This window comes from Physella acuta, unplaced genomic scaffold, assembly GCF_028476545.2.
Source record: "Physella acuta isolate Inbredline_101_S28 unplaced genomic scaffold, ASM2847654v3 ptg001644l, whole genome shotgun sequence".
Classification (NCBI taxonomy): Eukaryota; Metazoa; Mollusca; class Gastropoda; family Physidae; genus Physella; species Physella acuta.
Window position 1 is genome coordinate 7482 of NW_026733158.1, and position 22956 is coordinate 30437.

The 22956-nt window shown below is 39.3% G+C and overlaps 2 protein-coding genes across 2 annotated transcripts; both read left to right on the plus strand.

Annotated features, from left to right (window-relative positions):
* The first annotated feature begins 1806 nt into the window (after positions 1–1806).
* On the plus strand, positions 1807–5957 carry LOC131929524 (uncharacterized). Its single transcript, XM_059285771.1, has 4 exons — positions 1807–1887; positions 3617–3726; positions 4496–4599; positions 5840–5957. Exons 1-4 carry the CDS (start codon positions 1821–1823, stop codon positions 5955–5957), a joined length of 399 nt encoding a protein of 132 aa, XP_059141754.1. The 5' UTR covers positions 1807–1820.
* Positions 5958–15818: 9861 nt separating this feature from the next.
* On the plus strand, positions 15819–22081 carry LOC131929525 (ectin-like; the record flags this gene model as incomplete). The annotated part of the gene is made up of 6 exons (XM_059285772.1): positions 15819–15852; positions 16542–16635; positions 18692–18742; positions 20333–20408; positions 21223–21326; positions 21947–22081. Coding segments are annotated over exons 2-6 (436 nt in total), but the record flags the coding sequence as incomplete, so codon positions are not given.
* Positions 22082–22956: the final 875 nt, after the last annotated feature.

A 22956-nucleotide genomic window follows, 5' to 3' on the forward strand; every position in this document is an offset into this window, starting at 1 on the left:
ACAGCGGGACTTTGACCATAGCGGTGCTTTGACCAAAGGGGGTTTGATCATAGGGGGTTTGACCATAGGGGGTTTGACCACAGGTGTTTTCTCAGCAGAGGGTCTTTGATCACAGGTGGTATATCAACTGGTGTTTAATATGTCTTTCGACACTTTCTGAGACTATTCGCGTGTGTGTCCATTGCAATGGTCAATTTTCTGTGTCTTTATTTGCCGAACGTATTTTTTCTACAAGCAAAACCTGCTATGATACCAATCCTGTATGTCTTTTAACCAACCGTATTGTGTCTTTTGACCTACCCTTATACCTATAAACCAACCCTTGTTTCTATTGACCAACCCTGTTGTTTCCATTTACCAACCCCTATTTGGCTATAGATCAACCTTGTAAATAGTGTTGTGTCTATTAACAATCATGCAGTATCTATTTACCAACACAAATGTGCCAATAAAAAAAATCATACAGTATATGTACCAACCCTGTAATGTCTATAACCAACCCTGTAAAGTCTATAACCAACCCTGTAAACTCTACACCCAACCCTGTAATGTCCAATGTCTATAACCAACCCTATATTGTCTATTACACAACCATGTAAAGTCTACACCCAACCCTGTAATGCCTATAACCAACCCTGTAATGTCTATAAACCAATCCTGTAATGCCTATAACCAACCCTGTAATGTTTATAACCAACCCTGTAATGTCTATAACCAACCATGTAATGTTTATAACCAACACTGTAATGCCTATAACCAACCCTGTAATGCCTATATCCAACCATGTAATGTCTATAGACTAACCTTGTATGGTCTATAACCAACCCTGTATTGTCTATAACCAACCCTGTTATGTATATTTACCAACCCTTTAATTTATATTAACCAGCCATGCAATGTCTATCAACCAACCCTGTAATTTATATTAACCAACCCTGTAATTTATATTAACAAACTCTCTAGTGTCTTGTCAGCGCCTATGTCCCAGGAGGGGCGACAGGCAATCCTAGCCAACCCTGTAGTGTCTATTAACCAACCCTATGGTGTCTATTTTCCAACCCTGTTTTTGTTGACAAACCATGTAGTGTCTACTAATATTGATAAGGCATTTATTGACAACTTCACTTCATAATATCTCAGTCATGTATGCTTTTAGGAACCGTCCATCTTTATTCGCTATAATTCATCCTGAAGACACAATTTTCATTGACAAACATATAGGCTTACCATATTTGTATCCAGAAGCGTAGCGAGGAGGGGGGCGGGGCGGGGGGTGCGGTGACACCATTTAGGGGGGTGACACCAAGGCAAAAAATAGCAAAATATATAGAGAAAAACTTGAGGGGGGGGTGCAAATCGAAAGTTCGAAGGGAGGGGGGTGCAAATCGAAAATTTGAGAGGGGTGCAAATCGAAAGTTTGAGGGGGGGGGTGCAAATCGAAAATTTGAAAGTTTGTCCCCGGGAAGAGTCGCTACGCCTCTGGGGAGTGACACCATTAAGTGCCGCACCGGGTGACACCCGACCTCGCTACGCCACTGTTTGTTTCGACTGACTATCATGGAGTCCAATACTTAATTATTTAGTCACTGGCTCGCTTTAATTAAACGAACAAAGAAAAATTCGGTCGCTAACTTTTCTTTAACCTTATAGTTTAGTCGCTGACTGTCATATTAACATATTCTCATTCATACAGCATATGTTGTATTAAATAAATATCTTGATAACGACAATGAAGCGATTACCAAAACATTGTTATTGTTTTGTTTGGTTTAGTTTGGCTAACAATATATTAAATATTTTATTTAATTGCAGCTATAACAATGGCTTTCAACTCCAGACTTCACTACATCTGTATGTTAACAATCCTAATCTGCCACTACGTAAAAGGTATGTATCTAGAACCTGTCTTAGTAATGTATCTAAAACATTTCTCGGTAATGTATGTATCTAAAACCTCTCTTAGTACTGTGTCTAAAACATGTCTTAGTAATGTATCTAAAACATTTCTCGGTAATGTATGTATCTAAAACCTCTCTTAGTACTGTGTCTAAAACCTGTCTTAGTAATGTATCTAAAACATTTCTCGGTAATGTATGTATCTAAAACCTCCCTTAGTACTGTGTCTAAAACATGTCTTAGTAATGTATCTAAAACATTTCTCGGTAATGTATGTATCTAAAACCTCTCTTAGTACTGTGTCTAAAACATGTCTTAGTAATGTATCTAAAACATTTCTCGGTAATGTATGTATCTAAAACCTCTCTTAGTACTGTGTCTAAAACATGTCTTAGTAATGTATCTAAAACATTTCTCGGTAATGTATGTATCTAAAACCTCTCTTAGTACTGTGTCTAAAACATGTCTTAGTAATGTATCTAAAACATTTCTCGGTAATGTATGTATCTAAAACCTCTCTTAGTACTGTGTCTAAAACATGTCTTAGTAATGTATCTAAAACATTTCTCGGTAATGTATGCATCTAAAACCTCTCTTAGTACTGTGTCTAAAACATGTCTTAGTAATGTATCTAAAACATGTCTCGGTAATGTATGCATCTAAAACCTCTCTTAGTACTGTGTCTAAAACATGTCTTAGTAATGTATCTAAAACATTTCTCGGTAATGTATGCATCTAAAACCTCTCTTAGTACTGTGTCTAAAACATGTCTTAGTAATGTATCTAAAACATTTCTCGGTAATGTATGCATCTAAAACCTCTCTTAGTACTGTGTCTAAAACATGTCTTAGTAATGTATCTAAAACATTTCTCGGTAATGTATGTATCTAAAACCTCTCTTAGTACTGTGTCTAAAACATGTCTTAGTAATGTATCTAAAACATTTCTTGGTAATGTATGTATCTAAAACCTCTCTTAGTACTGTGTCTAAAACATGTCTTAGTAATGTATCTGAAACATTTCTCGGTAATGTATGTATCTAAAACCTCTCTTAGTACTGTGTCTAAAACATGTCTTAGTAATGTATCTAAAACATTTCTCGGTAATGTATGTATCTAAAACCTCTCTTAGTACTGTGTCTAAAACATGTCTTAGTACTGTATCTAAAACATTTCTCGGTAATGTATGTATCTAAAACCTCTCTTAGTACTGTGTCTAAAACATGTCTTAGTACTGTATCTAAAACATTTCTCGGTAATGTATGTATCTAAAACCTCTCTTAGTACTGTGTCTAAAACATGTCTTAGTAATGTATCTAAAACATTTCTCGGTAATGTATGTATCTAAAACCTCTCTTAGTACTGTGTCTAAAACATGTCTTAGTACTGTATGTATCTAAAACATTTCTCGGTAATGTATGTATCTAAAACCTGTCTTAGTACTGTATGTATCTAACAGCTGTCTATGTACTCGATCTTCAACATATCTTGGTTCTGTATTTTAAACATGTCATTGTTCTGTATCTATCAATTGTACCCCTATATGAAACCAAACTGAGCAATCCCCCCCCCCCCTCACCACTCGGATCAAATACATACGATACAGATTTACGTTTCAATTATATATTTTTAAACAGTGTACCGAACCTAAGCTTTAAATCCCCACCCCGGTAAAAAAAAATGACTAAAAGAAACTCTGGAATTATGTCTTTTCCTTGCAGGAAATTACCTTCCCACTGGTCAGGTGTTCCTGCTAGCGTTCCCCCGGACAACAATGGACACAGTTCAGTACCACTTCTTCGTCTACACCATGTCCAAGAAACAGATCTCGGTGGGTCATTTTCGTAGGGGACTCAAGAGTATTTATTGTAGGGATGGGGAGACTTGCAGCTTTATATATATATATATATATATATATATATATATATATATATATATATATATATATATATATATATATATATATATATATATATATATATATATATGTATATATATATATATATATATATATATATATATATATATATGTGTATGTGTACTATACATATTATATATACATAATATAATAAATATATACATATATGTATATATATACTATGTATATTATAAATATAAATATATGTACTATACATACTAAATATATAAATAAATATATAAGCAATATATATATATTACGGCCCAAGCCCCAAGTGCAGCCAAAGCACGCATTGGCCGAATCTTTTGGCCAAAGCCCGAAGAGCTTTTTACTGACGGCGTATTTCGTACATTGTCTGGCCAATCCGCGCACTGGCCGGGATGTCCAGGATAATGACCTATATGTAGTTTAAGTTGTGATCGTATTTTCATTATTCTGGCTGCGGTTTGATTGTGAGTAACGTATTGTTTGGTTCTTGTTTGTACAGCATTATATATGCAATGCGACATAGACCAAAAGGTTCGTCAGCCCATGATACAGACATACCAGAAGGCTTTTAAAGAAAAAAAAAATCCAATCCCTTGTTAGTTTCCATATATGGACTACCACTGTATGTGATAGTCTCCTCTATGGTGACGAGGTGATTTATTTAAACAACCAGTTATTTATTTTTCAATTCCAGGTTCACCTGTCCACAAAGAACTTTGACCCCAACAACGAACTGGACTACACGATGACCGTGTCACGTGACAACCCTGGCTCCTACGTCGCCGACCACCGATACAGGTAAAGTGTTTTAGTTATGGGGCTTGTAAGTCTCGGTTTCTCTCGAATAAAATTCAAAATCTCGTCACCCAGAGAAAGATTTAAATTTTCGAACAAAATTAATTTTTACCATGATTCACATTTACGATTTTGCCTAACTTAACTATAGCAGTGTAACTTTTCTATTATTTTTTTTTTTACCGATTGAATAAAAAAATAATTGTTTAAGATATACTAGCAGGCAAGTACAAGAATAAGAAAACGGTGACCTAATTACAAGCCCTACTCTGGTTGGGGACAGAATTGTTCAGCGGTAGAACAGACATACAAATTCACTAGCTCGGGGACCTTGTTCAAGATCTCAGGTCGATTAAACTAACTGTCCCACTACATCCAAACCAAGTATTTCAATTTTGCTGAATAAGCAATATAACCATACATTTAGACCAAACTTAATGTGAATATTTTTTTTAAATCGATACAAAAAATAGAACCGTTACTTTTATTTAAAATCTTAAATAAGGATGTAAATACAAGATGTAGGCTTATTAGAGAATAGAACTCAAAACTTCCGGATAGAGAGGCGAGGGCGGAGAATGGTTCAAGTTTTTCTTTATATATTAATATTCTATTTCGAGCAGAGTGGAGGAGGTGGACTTGCTCTTTCTAATACCCCGAAACCCTCCTGTTGGTCGAGCGGCGACGCATTCAGTTACACGTCAAAAGTCTTGATCTCAGATCCTTGTTCCGTGTGGTTGTATAGAGCCTAATTACTAAATTAAGGGTGAAGTCTGTGTTTGAGCCCACTCAGTTATAAAACGTACCTTGCATTAATTGGTAATGTGAATAAAAATTACTTGTATAACAGAACTGTGCACCAAATCGATCGCCCAGTTTACAAGAAAACAAGTAAACTCTACTTCATCTGCTGTCTCAACAATACTTCCCCAGTTAATACTGACATAAACTTGTCGTGAAGGTTGAAACTAGCATGAAACATGGCCATAACTTGATTTTTTTCAAGCACCGGCATAGCATTCGAGATAAAGCTATATCTCTCTGCTGTGCAGCATTCTATATGAAGCTACATCTCTCCGCCTTACTCAATTTAATTGAGCCCATGTTTCACCGCAGACCTTGTTGTCTCCCTTTCAAAACTCCTCGAATATTCCCTAACCATTTAATGAACACATCTCACTCTCCCCCCCCCCCCTAGACCGCAGGTTCAGGTAGGTGTGACCTATGTCTTCCAACTGACCAGTACTGAAGACTTCTCGACCACTGCGTTAGTCCGGGCCAGCCCAAGCCAGATGGAGGCCCTACAGGCCGTGCCAGTAGAAGCTTGGGGCAAGAAGTATATGGCCATCAGCTTCGAGTAAGTAGTGTGTGGTGTTGTTTTGTGTGTGTTGCTGTTTTGTGTGTGTTGTTGTTTTGTGTGTGTTGTTGTTTTGTGTGTGTTGTTGTTTTGTGTGTGTTAAACTGGGTAACACGCACGCCCACACAAGCACACAAATATATATATATATATATATATATATATATATATATATATATATATATATATATATATATATATATATATATATATATATACATATATGTATACACATATTGATATACATATACACACACACACACACATATATATATATATATATATATATATATATATATATATATATATATATATATATATATATATATATATATATATATATATATATATATATATATATATATATATATATATATATAGATAGATAGATAGATAGATAGATAGATAGATAGATAGATAGATAGATAGATAGATAGATAGATAGATATATTTTATATTTATATATATATATATATAAATAAATATATATATATATATATATATATATATGTGTGTGTGTGTGTGTGTGTGTGTGTGTGTGTTTGTGTGTTATGCATATATGTGTCTGTGTGTGTGTGTGTTTGTGTGTAAAGCATATGTGTGTGCGTGTGTGTGTCTGTGTGTGTGTGTCTGTGTGTAAAGCATATGTGTGTGCGTGTGTGTGTCTGTGTGTGTGTGTCTGTGTGTAAAGCATATATGTGTGTGTGCGTGTCTGTGTTTCTGTGTGTGCGCGTGTGTGTGTATGTGTTTGTGTGTGTGTGTGTGTGTGTCTGTGTGTAAAGCATATATGTGTGTGCGCGTGTGTGTGTCTGTGTGTGTGTGTGTGTTTGTGTGTGTGTGTGTGTGTGTGTGAAGCATATCTGACGACCACCATTTAGTAAGACTCCAAAATAAACCACTTAAGATTCTACAGTTCGATCATCATTCATTCGTTCATTTATTCAATTATGCACGCATGCGTTTATGTATGCATGCATTCATTCATTCTTTCGTTCATTCGTTTATTATTATTATGTTTGATCATCCGTTAGGTAATTACGCCGTTCATTCGTTTCTTAATTCATTCTCTCTGTCATCCATTCGTTTATACGTGTATTCGTTTTTTCTTCTCTTTATTAAATTGATATATTTTGTGCTTATCGATGGTATTGTCTACATTAATGCGATACATGTCAATGTGTTTGTAGGTGTGGTGTCTAAGCGAGGTGTCTGTGTGTGTGTTTGTACCTGAACGTGTGTCTGAGTCTGGTTTTGTTTCTATGGGATTGTATCTATGCATGATCTTGTTTGTGCTTTAGATTTCTAATTTTAAAAAAACATATCTACTCACCCACAGCTATACGCCTACTCTGAACATCATCACCCAGGAGGGCCCAAACGAAATCACCATCGAGTTTAAGATCAGTCTCCCCAGGACGTTCCATTTTACAGCGGACGGCCACAATTACAACGCCAACGATAACGTGTTCAGCTTCACTCTTCAAGCGTAAGTTGTATCGGCAGTGTCAAACAAGTTCAAATACTTTTAAATAAAGCCCGTTCACCTATAAGCGTTAAAATATATTAGTATTATAGCCTGTTAAAAATACATTAAAATATACCCGTTCGTCTATAAGCGTTAAAGTATATTAGAATATAGCTTATTCAGGCGTAAGTGTCAGTGGCGTAGGCGGGGGGGTTGGTTAGGGGGGGTCATAACCCCCCCCCCCCATAGACCCCTCGGTTTATATATAAAATATGAGGCGGGGGTGCAAATCGAAAGTTTGAGGGGGGGGGGTGCAAATCGAAAGTTTGAGGGGGTGCAAATCGAAAGTTTGAGGGGAGGGGTGCTAATCGAAAGATTGTCCCCGGTAAAAATTGGAACCCCCCCCCCCTTGAGACGATCATGGCTACGCCATTGGTAAGTGTTACAATACATTAGAATATAGCTCGTTTAAAATACATTAAAATATACCCATTCAGTTATAAGCGTTTAAATACATTAGAATATAGCTTGTTCAGCCGATAGTGTTACAATGCATTAAAATATAACGTGTTTAGTTAAAAGCATTAAAATGCATTAATGTTTAGCTCGTAGCCGTAAACGAGTAAAAAAACCTATACATTTATAGTTCATACAATTAAAAGTAATTTAAATACGTTAGAATAAATCTCGCTCAGAAGAGTTAAAATACATTAATGTTTAGCTCGTAGCCGTAAACGAGTAAAAAAACCTATACATTTATAGTTCATACAATTAAAAGTAATTTAAATACGTTAGAATAAATCTCGCTCAGAAGAGTTAAAATACATTAGTGTATATATTTTTAATGTGAAAGAGTTAAAATACATTATTGTATATATCCTAAATGTAAAAGAGTTAAAATACAAAATTATAAAAACGTAAAGTACATACCTTCATAATGTTAAGTGTTGTTCTCGATAGAACAAGTATTTCCTTATAAATATGCCTCTATCGGGTGGGGGAGGGGAGAGGAGGGGTGATTAGTCTAGGGAGTTTATGTCGGGGGTGGGGAATTATGAGCGGACGCCTTTTTAAAAAATATTCCTTTCAAATAGGCTGCACTCATTTGTCATATCTTATTGTGAGACCGGCGCTCATGTAAATGCGGCTGGAGCGATTACTGGTACGTATATTCGCTATCATGCTTTGCTTAGCCGACACACACAAACACACGCACACACACACTCGCAAAAAAACACACATAGATATATACACACACAAGCACAAGCCAATGAAAACACAGAACATACATACAGACACGCACACACACACAAGCACAAGAAAATCAAAACACAGAACAAACAGACAGACACGTACACACACACGAGCACAAGCTAATGAAAACACAGAACATATATACAGACACGTACACACACACACACACACGTTCAACACAGAACACAACCAGGGGTAGGCTGACCGCAGGTCTACCAGGATAAAACTCAACGGTCCCCTAGGAAAAACCCTCACAGGATCCCCCGGGATAAACCTCAGTGGACCCCCAAAAACCTCGGCCCCCAGGAAAAATCTCAGTGGACCCCCCCCCCCAAGAAAAACCTCAGTCGACCCCCCAAAAACCTTGGCCCCCGGGAAAAACGTAGGTGGACCCCCCCCCCCCCCCCCCATGAAAAACCTCGGCCCCCAGTGAAAACCTCAGTGGGCCCCCATATGAATCCTCAGTGATCCCCCCCCTCCCCCCAGGAAAAACATTAGTGGACCCCCCCCCCCCATGAAAAACCTCGGCCCCCAGTGAAAACCTCAGTGGGCCCCCATATGAATCCTCAGTGACCCCCCCCCCCCCCCCCAGGAAAAACCCCTAGTGGGCCCCCAGGAAAAACCTCAACGCTAACAAAACAGTTTGCAGTAAACACATGACAAATGTTATCATTTAACAAGTTATGACCTAACCCTTGTTGACTTGCAAATGTGACAGATTAGCATTAAAACACCGATACATAAAATAATAAAAGAATAAGTTCCCCTTGAAATCGAGCCCTAGTAAACCTAAACGTCAACTTCCTTTTGCTACCAGGTAGTGTCATCACAAGTCAACTTGACATCGGTGTCATCTCAGGTAGCTGTTTAGCTTGGACCCCAATGAGAGCATGTGAGGCTACACAACCGTCGGACAGAGATATCACAGGTGTCAACAACGCAATAGGTAGGCTGTGTGGGGTTGTGTGGGGGACCAGGTTAGGTGTGGTGAGGTGAGGTTGGGTGAGGTAAAGTAAGGTGGGGTTAAGTGAGGTAAGGTGAGGTGAGGTTGGGTGAGGTAAAGTAAGATGGGGTTAAGTGAGGTAAGGTAAGGTGAGGTTGGGTGAGGTAAAGTAAGGTGGGGTTAAGTGAGGTAAGGTAAGGTGGGGTTGGGTGAGGTAAGGTGAGGTAAGGTAAGGTAAGGTAAGGTGGGGTTAAGTGAGGTAAGGTGAGGTAAGGTAAAATGAGGTTAAGTGAGTAAAGTTAAGGTGAGGGTGAGTAAGGTAAGGTGAGGTAAGGTAAGTTGAGGTTAAGTGAGGTAAGGTGAGGTATGGTAAGGTTAGGTAAGGTGGGGTTAAGTGAGGTAAGGTGAGGTAAGGTAAGGTAAGATGAGGTATATTAAGGTGAGGTTACGTGAGGTAAGGTGAGGTTAAGTAAGGTAAGGTAAGGTGAGGTTGGGTGAGATAAGGTGGGATGAGCTTGGGCGAGGTAATGTAAGGTAAGGTAAGGTTAAGTGAGGAACGGTAAGGTGAGGTTGAGTGAGGTAAGGTGAGGTTGGGTTAGGTTGAGTGAGGTCAGGTGAGGTTGGGTGAGGTGAGGTGAGGTGAGGTGAGGTAAGGTAAGGTAAGGTAAGGTAAGGTAAGGTAAGGTAAGGTAAGGTAAGGTAAGGTAAGGTAAGGTAAGGTAAGGTAAGGTAAGGTAAGGTAAGGTAAGGTAAGGTGAGGTAAGGTGAGGTGAGGTGAGGTGAGGTGAGGTGAGGTGAGGTGAGGTTAAATGAGGTACGGTAAGGTATGGTCAGGTTAAGTAAGGTATGGTGAGGTTAGGTATGTGTGGGGTTGGGTGGATGAGTTTGACTGAGGTTGGGTGATGTGAGGTGAGGATAAGTAACGCTGAAAAGTCGAGGTCAGGTCAAAAAAGGGTGAGGTTGAATGAAGAATGAGATGAGGTGACGAATAGTAAAGAGAGGTGTTGTTGTTTGAGGTGAGGTTTGGATAGGTGTGGTGAGAGTAGAGTGAGCTGAATTGAAGTAAGTAGAAGTTAAATTGTCTGATATTGGATTCAGTGTTTTTTTAGTGTGGTGACTTTAAGTAAAGAGAGTTCATTTTTAGTGAGGTCAGGTTTAGTGAGTTGATTTCAAGTTGAGTAAAGTGAGGTAACGATTTAGTGCGATGAGATTATGTTAATTTTTTATTTAAGTCTGCAAATTACAACTTTTAAATAGATTCGTAGTAAAAGCTTATTCTTTTTGCATTTTATTAAAAAAAATTTGTAAAATAAAAAAAAAATGTTTAAATATTTATTGTCGAAAAAAATAAATAATTTTGAAACTAAATTCCATTTATGAAATATCTTATCCTTATAAAAACCTCCAAAATTTTTATTCGAGAATAAATATAACTACGGGGATTACTTTAAAAAAATTATTTATTGTGTTCACTGTGTTTTATAGTTGGGAGCCGGCAGCGGGCAGTCCCAACCACGCCCCTCCTCCCCCTACCTTCTAGACCATCCCTCCCCACCTTCACACACACACACATACACACAGAGAGACACAGAGACACACCGACACTCAGACACACACACACACACCCTCACACACACACCCTCACACACAGACACAAACACACACACACACAAAGACCTACACGACTAACCCCTAGCGTGTAAACCCCCCCCCCCTCCTAGACCATCCCTCCCCACTTTCACACACACACACAGAGACACACAGACACACACATACTGACACAGACACACATACACACACCCTCAGACACACCCTCACACAGATACACACAAGCACACACACACAGAGACACACACACACACCGACACAGACAGACACACACCCTCACACACACCCTCACACACTCTCACACACACACACAAGCACACACTCTCTCTCACACACACACACACAAGCACACACCCTCACACACATACACACAAGCACACACACACACACACAGAGACACACAGACACACACACACACTGACACAGACACACACACACACCCTCAGACACACCCTCACACACATACACAAAAGCACACACACACACACAGAGACACACAGACACACCGACACAGACAGACACACACACACACACACCCTCAGAAACACCCTCACACACACCCTCACACACTCTCACACACACACAAGCACACACTCTCTCACACACACACACAAGCACACTCCCTCACACACATACACACAAGCACACACACACACACACACATACACACAGACACAGACACACACACACACACAGACACACTCACATACCTACACGACTAACCCTTAGCGTGTCCCCCTCCACAGAGATGATGCCCCCTACGAAGAACTTGGGCAAGGAATTCATGATCTTCGACATCTTGGGCCGCATCACTCAGCCCGTAGCGTTCATGGTTACCATGGAGACGGACACGGTCATCGCCGTCTCGGGAAACAGCGGCGGGGTCTCACATCGTAACACAGAGGCCGTGGAAATATTTACTGTTAGTTGTGTGAGGGTGTGTGTGGGTGTGTGAGTGTTTGTATGTGTAAGCCTTTGTGATTGTGTGGGGGGGGGGGGTGTGGGGGTGAATGTGTGTGGGGGGAGTGGGTGTATGTTTGGGTGTGGGTGGGTGTTGGTGTGTGTATGAGCCTGTGTGATTGTGTGTGGGGGTGTGTGTATGTGGGGGGTGTGTGTGGGGGGGGGGTAGGGAGTGAGTGTATGTGTGGGCGTGCGTCTTGGGCACGAACGGGAGAGAAAAGGTTTCCATCGTGCCAAAAAAAAAATCGATGCCAGTTCTCACCTTTACACCTTCCTTGCTCTCTTCTATACGAAGTATAGAGGAAGTATTTAAGTCAAGAGTGTGACGAATCTCGACGCTTTACACCTCCCTGAGTCGGAAAAACTTAGTTTAGCACTTTTGTCCCTCTGTCTTTCCGTCTGTCTGAATCTCTGTCCACAGATATCTTGAGTACCGTTTGTGTTAGTGTGGCAAACTTTCATATACAATGTTTACATCCGATTTGTTGTTTTCTTTCAACTGTTGAGTGATTCCCGGTAACCGGATGTGGTATTTTACTCGATTTTCGGTTCCTCAAAAACCTGCAGAAATTGATCAGAACTTGAGTTTTGTTTCATATATATATATATATATATATATATATATATATATATATATATATATATATATATATATATATATGATCTTTTTTACTTCTTATTGTCAGTAATGAGTGTTATCCGAAAGTAGTACTCTACGCGATTTGCGATCTCTCAAAAAAATTGATAATTCTCGCCAGTCAGTGTTTTCTCAACAACAAAAAAATCGGTTTTGTCACAAATTTCTACAGTTATATTTCCCGATTGCACTGGGATTGCTACCCTAAATCTTATTGTTGAATACAATAAACCACAAAGTTTATGGGAGATCACTCGAATTTAATTTCTTTTCCTTTTCAATTATTTTTTTTATTCAGCACAGCGCTACGTTCCCCTACTACGTCAAGAGCGACAAGCCAATCATGGTTTACGTCCAACAGTTATCGGCCTGTAAAATCGAAGACATGATCTTGAACGATGGTGAGCCAGCGAATCCTTCGCTCTGTGTTATCGTGCCCATGAATTTGTTCTACGACGTTTATCAGTGGAGGTAACTGGAACAGCTTAATTGGTGTACACATGCCGTTCTGTAAACCCCCCGCGGGAAAGTTAAATTTGGACAGTGTTCACTAAACTATGTGGCGTCACTAGGTGGGGTGTTCGCCCCAAGCGGTAAAAGGAGGGTGTCACCAACCATCTCCCACCACGAACAGTGTGTGTTTTTTGTTCGGTTTGGCCCTATCCCCCTAATGCTTTAGTACTTTAACTGGTTATAAAATTTCTGAACGTAAAAGTTACAATTTTTTTCGGTTTGGTGTCACGCCTATGTTCCTAATATTTTAGTATTTTAACTGGATAAAACATTATTTTTACGGTAAATTTTTACGAATATTGGTTTGGCGTCACCCTTCCCTGCCTTTTATTTTTACAGACTATCTGGTTAGCATTCATAGTCTCTACAATTAGACCACTCCGACAACGACAATTGAGAAAAATATATTTTGAAGCACAAAGCTTTACTTACACAGGATTTTTTTGCTGCTATTGTTTACAATACACAAGGATCCGAACTCTAGACTATCGGGTTAGCAGTCGTGAGCTCTACATATTTGACCAAGCCAACAATCACATTTGAGTAAAATACATAAAAAAGCATAAAGCTTTCTTTACACATGTTTTGTACTGCTGTTGTTTACAGTACACCAGAGGGACTGGCAGTCGCTAACTACGCAGCTATCAACATCCGGGTTCAGAGTGTTCCGCACTTGCGCATTGACTACCTCCCTATGCCCGTCAGGTCAGTTTTTTGGCATGGGTTATTGGGGTTGGATGTGGATTTTTTATACCACTGTCCTTCTTCTTCTTCGTTCTTAACTTTTAGTTAGCCTTATTTGTCAGAGGGTTTAAACTCGAGACTTTTTCAAATTTATCAACAATGAGCTTTTGCCGACTCGATCACGACTCCATCACAATTAAGGATACGTGTCACCTTGTTATGCGCCATTGATGCCATTGACTCAGATTTCAGCCTGCTTTTCTTTTTAGATTTGCTTCCATAGCCTTTGTCCAACCAAGAACAAACTACAAGAAAGCAGTTGTTTGATTTTGGTGTTGCCTCTCCTAGAAGAGTGGCTGTCCCCAGCTAACAAGCCTCATCTGCCCGAGGGTTTGAACTCGAGACTTTTCGGTTTAGCAACCATGAGCTTTTCCGACTCGACCACGCCGACCCCTTACCACTGTCAGAAAATAGAACCTTCTAGGTTACGGGAAGTTAACTAAAATACACACATGGCTTGCGATGATCAATACTGACCCTCACCCCAACCCTAGTCCTACCATACACCTAAACCCTAGTTTCTTACCAATAAAACTAGTCGAGATTACAATATTACTAACAACCCAACACACCTATTTTTGGAAGAGTCTATTTTCGGACGACGGTATCTTCTATCACACGGGTTATCTGGTTATGCCTATGAGAATACAACGTGAGATTGTATGCTTTTGCCAACTGAATCGCCTGGAATGTACGTGGGTCACCCCGGCTTCTACGTCTACCCGCATCCCCACCCCACCTCAATACAATTTTAAAACGAAATCCCCATAAGTCAGGTGAAATAGAGTCATTTCTGAATCTAAATTCGGCATAGGACGGAATGCACTATGTCCAGATACGAGCTTGAGTTGTCCCGGTTAGAAATCGTACGTTCTACCTCTCGGCCACGCCGTTGCAAGCTTTGACAAAGAAAAAATAAATAAACAGCGTAGAGTAAAAACCGGTGAATGTGTAGTCTAATGGTACAGTTCAAATACAAAAAAGGAAGATAAGCAGTTCCAGACTCGGAATACTAGGTCGAAACTCAATCATATATAGCTTATCATCTTTTCTCATTGGTGGCCAAGATGAAGATGAAGAAGTAGAATTATCAGTTTCAGAAACCTATAAAAGTATAGTGTGGTCAGCACTATGCCCAGCCGTCTTCGTTTTAGCAAAAACAAAAAGAATTAGTTGCCTATGATAATCATAGCTGGGTGGACTCACAACCTTTCTACTGACTTGAACCCAGATTTCAACCCGAGACGTCTGGGTTAAGTACCTTATAAATTGCTTATACTAAATATTATATATATATATATATATATATATATATATATATATATATATATATATATATATATATATATATATATATATATGTATATATATATATATATATATATATATATATATATATATATATATACATATCAAAATATACACATACGTTCACAAAATAACTCACGCCCTAGCCGTGATCACACTCAAGGCAGCAATTCTCAGCACGCTCAAAGTAACACGTCTTTGTTCCAGCATCATGTGGAACCCTGTGGTTGGCATCGACGACTACCGTGTGGGCAACCACGAGGTCAGGCCCGGGTACCACCAGCTCTACGCCGTCGAGACGGCCATGTTCGCCGTCTACATCTACGGCATCGGCGACGACTTCAGCTTCATGTACCCGCTGCCGTACCTGACCACGCCCGTCAACACGGTGAGTGGGTGGGGAGGGGGTGGGAGACGAATTCAGTTTCATGTACCCGCTGCCGTACCTGACCACGCCCGTCAACACGGTGAGTGGGTGGGGAGGGGGTGGGAGACGAATTCAGTTTCATGTACCCGCTGCCGTACCTAACCACGCCCATTAACACGGTGAGTGGGAGGGGGTAGGGGTTTGGTATTAGGGAGGGTGTCTTGTGCGTGTACGCATGTGTATATCGTGTTTTTTTTTGCGCGTGGTTGTGTGTGTATGCAGTGGCGTAGCGAGATCGGGTGTCACCCGGTGCGGCACTTAATGGTGTCACCCCCCAGAGGCGTAGCGACCCTTACCGGGGACACATTTTCGATTTGCACCCCCCCCTCAAGTTTTCGATTTGCACCCCCACCCCTCAAACTTTCGATTTGCACCCCCCCCCCCCTCGAGTTTTTCTCTATATATTTTGCTATTTTTTGCCTTGGTGTCACCCCCCTAAATGGTGTCAGCCGGTGCGGTCCGCACCCCCCGCCCCCCCCCCCTCGCTACGCCCCTGTGTGTATGAGTATTTGAATGGTTAGTTTAAAGTGTGTATATTAGGTTCCCTGCAAGTTGACCTTGACCTATTTTAATGTAAAATAGGTCACCTATTTTACTTTACACACTCGTTACCTATTTTACTTTACACACTCGTGACCTATTTTACCTTACACACTCGTGACCTATTTTACTTTACACACTCGTGACCTATTTTACCTTACACACTAGTGACCTATTCTACTCCCCCAGGAGTGCGAACGTAGCATACCGACCATGTCAGAGGGCGACACACTGGACAACGACTGTGATGGACGAATCGAGGAAGAAAAGAGGGACGACATAGGTGAGTCCTTATTTTTTTTTTTAACTTTCTTGTATACATCGTAGAGATACAAATAGGGACGACATAGGTGAGTCCTTATTTTTTTTTTTAACTTTCTTGTATACATCGTAGAGATACAAATAGGGACGACATAGGTGAGTCCTTATTTTTTTTTTTAACTTTCTTGTATACATCGTAGAGATACAAATAGGGACGACATAGGTGAGTCCTTATTTTTTTTTTTAACTTTCTTGTATACATCGTAGAGATACAAATAGGGACGACATAGGTGAGTCCTTATTTTTTTTTTTAGCTTTCTTGTATACATCGTAGAGAGAGAAGAGGGAGGACATAGGTGAGTCCTTATTTTTTTTTTTAGCTTTCTTGTATACATCGTAGAGATACAAATAGGGACGACATAGGTGAGTCCTTATTTTTTTTTTTAACTTTCTTGTATACATCGTAGAGATACAAATAGGGACGACATAGGTGAGTCCTTATTTTTTTTTTAACTTTCTTGTATACATCGTAGAGATACAAATAGGGACAACATTGGTGAGTCCTTATTTTTTTTTTTAGCTTTCTTGTATACATCGTAGAGATACAAATAGGGACGACATTGGTGAGTCCTTATTTTTTTTTTTAGCTTTCTTGTATACATCGTAGAGATACAAATAGGGACGACATAGGTGAGTCCTTATTTTTTTTTTTAGCTTTCTTGTATACATCGTAGAGATACAAATAGGGACGACATAGGTGAGTCCTTATTTTTTTAGCGCAATTTCCTTACAGGAATTGCGATTATTAATTCGTTATTTCTGGATGGATGTGTGTCCCAAATGGATGGATGTGTTTCCGCTGTATACAATTTGATAGGCAAGTCAGACTTAAGTCACATGTATACAAACTTGAGACAAGTCAGACTTAAGTCACATGTATACAAGACTGAAAGTCAAATCAAACAGGCCAAATGTACACAAAGCAGAAAATCAAGTCTGACTTAAGTGAGATGTACGCAATGGTTTTTAGCGCAATTTCCATACGGACAATTGCGATTATTAACTCGTCATTTCTAGATGGATGTGTGTCCCCAGCTTTAAGTCGTATCTCCTCCTCAACGAAGCAATATCGAGAACTAGTTCCAAAAACAAATATGTTAAGCAAGTTTCGAGGAAGATTGTGGGCCAAAAAAATTCCCGGAATTCATTCCTGGATTTCCCGGAAAAGCCCAAAAACCTCGAAAAAATGCAGTTTTTGGCCCATATCTCGGCAACCAGACCACTTAGCGACTTGAAACATTTACCAATCGATTTCTGCCATAATTTAGAACAATATTGCCGAAGAAAGTTTTCAAAAATATCCTTTCGTTCGGTCACAAAAAATTAATCATAGTCAAATACTGATATAAACGTTTTAATATTTGGGCACCGAAAAATTGCGCTTAAATTGTCACTAGACTTTTTATTACCTAGTTTTTTTAACTTTCTTATATACATCGTAGAGAGAGAAAGTATTGTAATCGTGCACGGAGTTTAAATGAGATTTTAACAAATTTCGACCCTTTACACCTACCCCACTTTATTGCGTACGGAACATAAAGGAGGCGTTAAATGCTTCAAAAATCGATATGAAGATTTTGACAAATTTTGACGTTTTCTATTAGGAGACTTTAGGATTAGCAGTCATATGTAACAGAGGCGTAGCGATGGAGGGGCAGGGGGCGAACATATGTCCCCGAGCGCCGATCTTAGGGGGCGCCAAAGTGGGTTGGAAAAAGTAATCGAAAGTTTGAGGTGGTGGGTGATGCAAATCGAGTTTGAGGGGGAGGGGTGCAAATCAAAAGTCTGAAGGTGGGGGGTGCAAATTGAAAGTTTGTCCCCGGGCGCCGGGAAGTGTCGCTACGCCTCTGATATGTACGCTCTGTCTTCCTAACCTGCGTCCAAATAGTCTGCAATCTTCTCGTTTATAAGCGTCATCATATTAAACTTAGCCCACTAGCCTGGTTCTCTCTCTATACCAATGACTAAATTCATCAATTGACTGACTAATCCCACTAGCCTTGTTCTCTCTCTACCAGATAACGACGGAGACGGTATTGTCGATGAGGATCTGATCAAACCAAACAGACGTAAGCCTTAAATTGTGTTTAGGTATCATTTTTTATTCAAAGTTCGGAGTTTGGACATGTGCCTGTAGGACGTATCTAAGTCCATCCTGGTCTTATTTATACCTGAAGTACGTTGGGGAGGGAGTAAAGACTGCTGGCGGGGCCTGATGCTGACCACATTGTTTCTTCATATATATATATATATATATATATATATATATATATATATATATATATATATATATATATATATATATATATATATATATATATATATATATATATATATATATATATGACATATGTATATATATACGTATATATATGTATACATATATATATATATATATGTATATATATATATATATATATATATAGATATATATATATACATATATATATATATATATATATATATATATATATATATATATATATATATATATATATATATATATATATAGATAGATATAGATATATATATATAGATATATATATATATATATATATATATATATATATATATATATATATATATATATATATATATATATATACATATATATATATATATATATATATATATATATATATATATATATATATATATATATATATATATATATATATATATACAATTTTGCATAACGTAAAGAGAATATTAAATACACGCACATTTCTAAACATATTAAAAGGGTCAATGTCAAATATCGTTTTCGTTAATATTCCTAGAAAAAGTGGATACATTTAATAACATAATAACATAATAATAAGGTTAGAAAAATCTAATTAAACTGTTTAGTAATTTTGCCTTGGGAGGTAATTTAAAAATAAATTGAACTCACTCTAAATGCAAAATCTGCAAGACGGAATAATTGTTGGAATAATATAATTAGCAAAATGTGAATGCAAATTATGCAGACGTGTAAGAGTACATTATTGTTGGAATATTATAATTAGCATTGATTGATAAAAGTGGGTTGAAAAAAATGTGCGGGGGGGGGGGGGGGATCGAAAGTTTGATGGGGTGGGAGGGTGCAAATCGAAAGTTTAGGGGGGGGTGCAAATCAAAAGTTTGATGGGGGGTCAAATCGAAAGTCTGTCCCCGGGCGCCGGAAAGGGTCGCTACGCCTCTGTTTTGTAGTCATTCACTGTGTCAGAAGCGTCCGCCGGCGCTCGGAAAGGGCGCGATTTGGCGCTACGGGCTAGACTGTGAGCAATGGGCCTTTGTGATTGCATTTAAATTGTGTTTATGTTATGAGTGTTGTGTTTGTTTTTTCGTTTGTGTTTTTTTTTTTGCGTTCGTTTGTGTTGTGTTTAGTTTTGTTCTGTTCCCAAGTTGGTACATTTAAAAAAGATTTACCGTGGCGGACCACGGGATGCAGCTAGTATATATATATATATATATATATATATATATATATATATATATATATATATATATATATATATATATATATATATATATATATAAAGAGAGAGAGAGAGAGAGAGAGAGAGAGAGAGAGAGAGACCTTTTTCCCTCATTTATTGCCAAATTCATATTTAAATTAAGTTAAACCATCAACATAAACAGCGTTTAAACTATACAGTTTTTTGCCTTGTGAACAGAGAACGGTGCCTGGACCGAGTGGGTGTACACTGACTGTACAAAAAACTGCTCGGAGCTCAAGCGCTATGGGACCAGGTTAGATAACTCTATCTGATAAATTGTGATATGCTGTTGTTTTTTTTGGCCGCTTAATATTCTGTAATGGTGTAATTGTAATTTAAATGCTCTTTTGTAGGAGTTTACTCTCTATTTCCAGAACAATACAACTTCCGTTCATAGTATAAGGGTTGGGATTATGTTCACATTTTGTTAAAGTTAAGTTTGTACTAATGTATAGTTGGTTTTTATTTTAGAGCTGCGGTTCTTCTTCGGTCTGAATTGATGTACACATCAATACTAACACGTGACCACATGTACACAACTGTACAAACACGTGACCACATGTACACCTGTACTATTACATTACAACATGTACACTCCTGGACTTGCGCGTGACCACATGTACACCTGTACTATTACATTACAACATGTACACTCCTGGACTTGCACGTGACCACATGTACACCTGTACTATTACATTACAACATGTACACTCCTGAACTTGCACGTGACCACATGTACACCTGTACTATTACATTACAACATGTACACTCCTGGACTTGCACGTGACCACATGTACACCTGTACTATTACATTACAACATGTACACTCCTGGACTTGCACGTGACCACATGTACACCTGTACTATTACATTACAACATGTACACTCCTGGACTTGCACGTGACCACACGTACACACCTGTACTAACACGTTACCACATTTACACACTTGTAGTATTACATAACAACATGTACACACCTGTACCTACACCTGACCACATGTACACACCTGTACTATTACATGACCACATGTACACACCTGTACTCACCTATAAATGTTTGTACACAGAACATGTACCAACCCTGTGCCCCAGAACTTTGGCGACGACTGTGAGGGGGTGTCCGCGGAGGTGCAGACTGAGGGGTGTCACGTGAAGCACAGGTGTCCGGGAGGTAGGTGGAGCAGAATCGGGCTGGTTGGGGGTGTCAGGGTGTTAGATTGACAGACAGACAGACGGCCGGACGGACGTGCGGATGAAGAGACAGACAAAGGACAGTCGGACGCGTCAACTGACAGACGGACGGACGGATGGAGAGACAGACTAGTAGACATTCGGGCGGATTGACTGACTGGCATGCTGACAGACAGACAGACAGACGCGCAGACAGACGGATAGTCGGACGGATCGACAGACAGATACAGACACTTAGACAGACATAGCCAGAAAATCAGACCAAATTGACTAATTAAATGATGACTGACAAACCGACCAGAATGTACGAATATTTTAAGATTAATACATTTAAACAAAGATGTACAGAGAAAATGAAATACATTTGATATATATATATATATATATATATATATATATATATATATATATATATATATATATATATATATATATATATATATATATATATATATATATATATATATATATATATATATATATATATATATATATATACACCTATGCTACGACTCACCTGACATACCTCCCTACTCTACCTCTCACTGGTTTTGCCCTACTCTCGCCTGACCTGCCCGAATCTGACCTTTGTGCTCACAGTGTGCCCTGAAGGCCAATGGAACGTGGACTGCACGAGCAAGTGTGAGCGCTGCTACCCAGACTGTGACAAGTGGGACGGCACGTGCATGGCATGTGACATTGGCTACGTTTTACGTAACGGCAAGTGTGACCAGGGTGAGGCAACATTTCGTTTATAAATCGGCAATGGAAGTCGATATTAGAGGCTGGTGTGTCATACTAGTATTGGGGTAGGGCTACAGTAGGTGGGGGTTAACAAGTAGGTGGGGCTTATAAGTGGTTGGGGTTATATAGTGGGGTGGGGCTACCAAATAGGTGGAGCTTCCAAGTGGGTGTGGGTTGACAAGTAGGTGGGGCTACCAAGTAGGTGAGGGTTATATAGTGGGGTGGGGCTACCAAGTGGGTGGGGGTTATATAGTGGGGTGGAGCTTCCAAGTGGGTGGGTGTTAACAAGTAGGTGGGGCTACCAAGTGGGTGGGGGTTAACAAATCTGGTGGGGCTACCAGGCGGGCGGGCTACCATTTGGGTGGTGCTACCAAGTAGGTGGGGCTACCAAGCAGGTGGGGCTACCAAGTAGGTGGGGCTACCAAGTAGGTGAGGGTTAACAAGTAGGTGGGGGTTAACAAATTTTGAGGGACTACCAAGCGGGCGGGCTACCAAGTTGCTGGGGTTATAAAATGGGGTGGGGCTACCAAGTAGGTGGGGCTACCAAGTGAGGTGGGGGTTAACACATTTTGAGGGACTGCCAAGCGGGCGGGCTATCAAGTGGGTTGGACTACAAAGTAGGTGGAGCTAAAATAAGTGGGTGGGGCTGTCTACTGGGTTGCAACACATTATGACAAAAGACACCTGAGTCCGAAGATATATATCAAAATATTTTACTCAAAAAGTGAATGCAAATACCGGTTATGAATATTTTTTCTTTTAAGAATGAAGTACAATTTTAACAATTTAGTCACAGATGTGAGTTGTTTTCTTTCACCTTAGCTTGCGGACCCTTGACCTACGGGTTCAAGTGTGGGGGGAACTGT

Excerpts from the sequence above, each read along its gene's own strand:
- LOC131929524 (XM_059285771.1), top strand. The coding sequence starts at position 1,821 with ATGGCTTTCAACTCCAGACTTCACTACATCTGTATGTTAACAATCCTA. Across the intron at positions 1,888-3,616 it reads AATCTGCCACTACGTAAAAG|GAAATTACCTTCCCACTGGT; the intron begins GTATGTATCTAG and ends TTTTCCTTGCAG. Across the intron at positions 4,600-5,839 it reads GTCGCCGACCACCGATACAG|TACTGAAGACTTCTCGACCA; the intron begins GTAAAGTGTTTT and ends CCAACTGACCAG.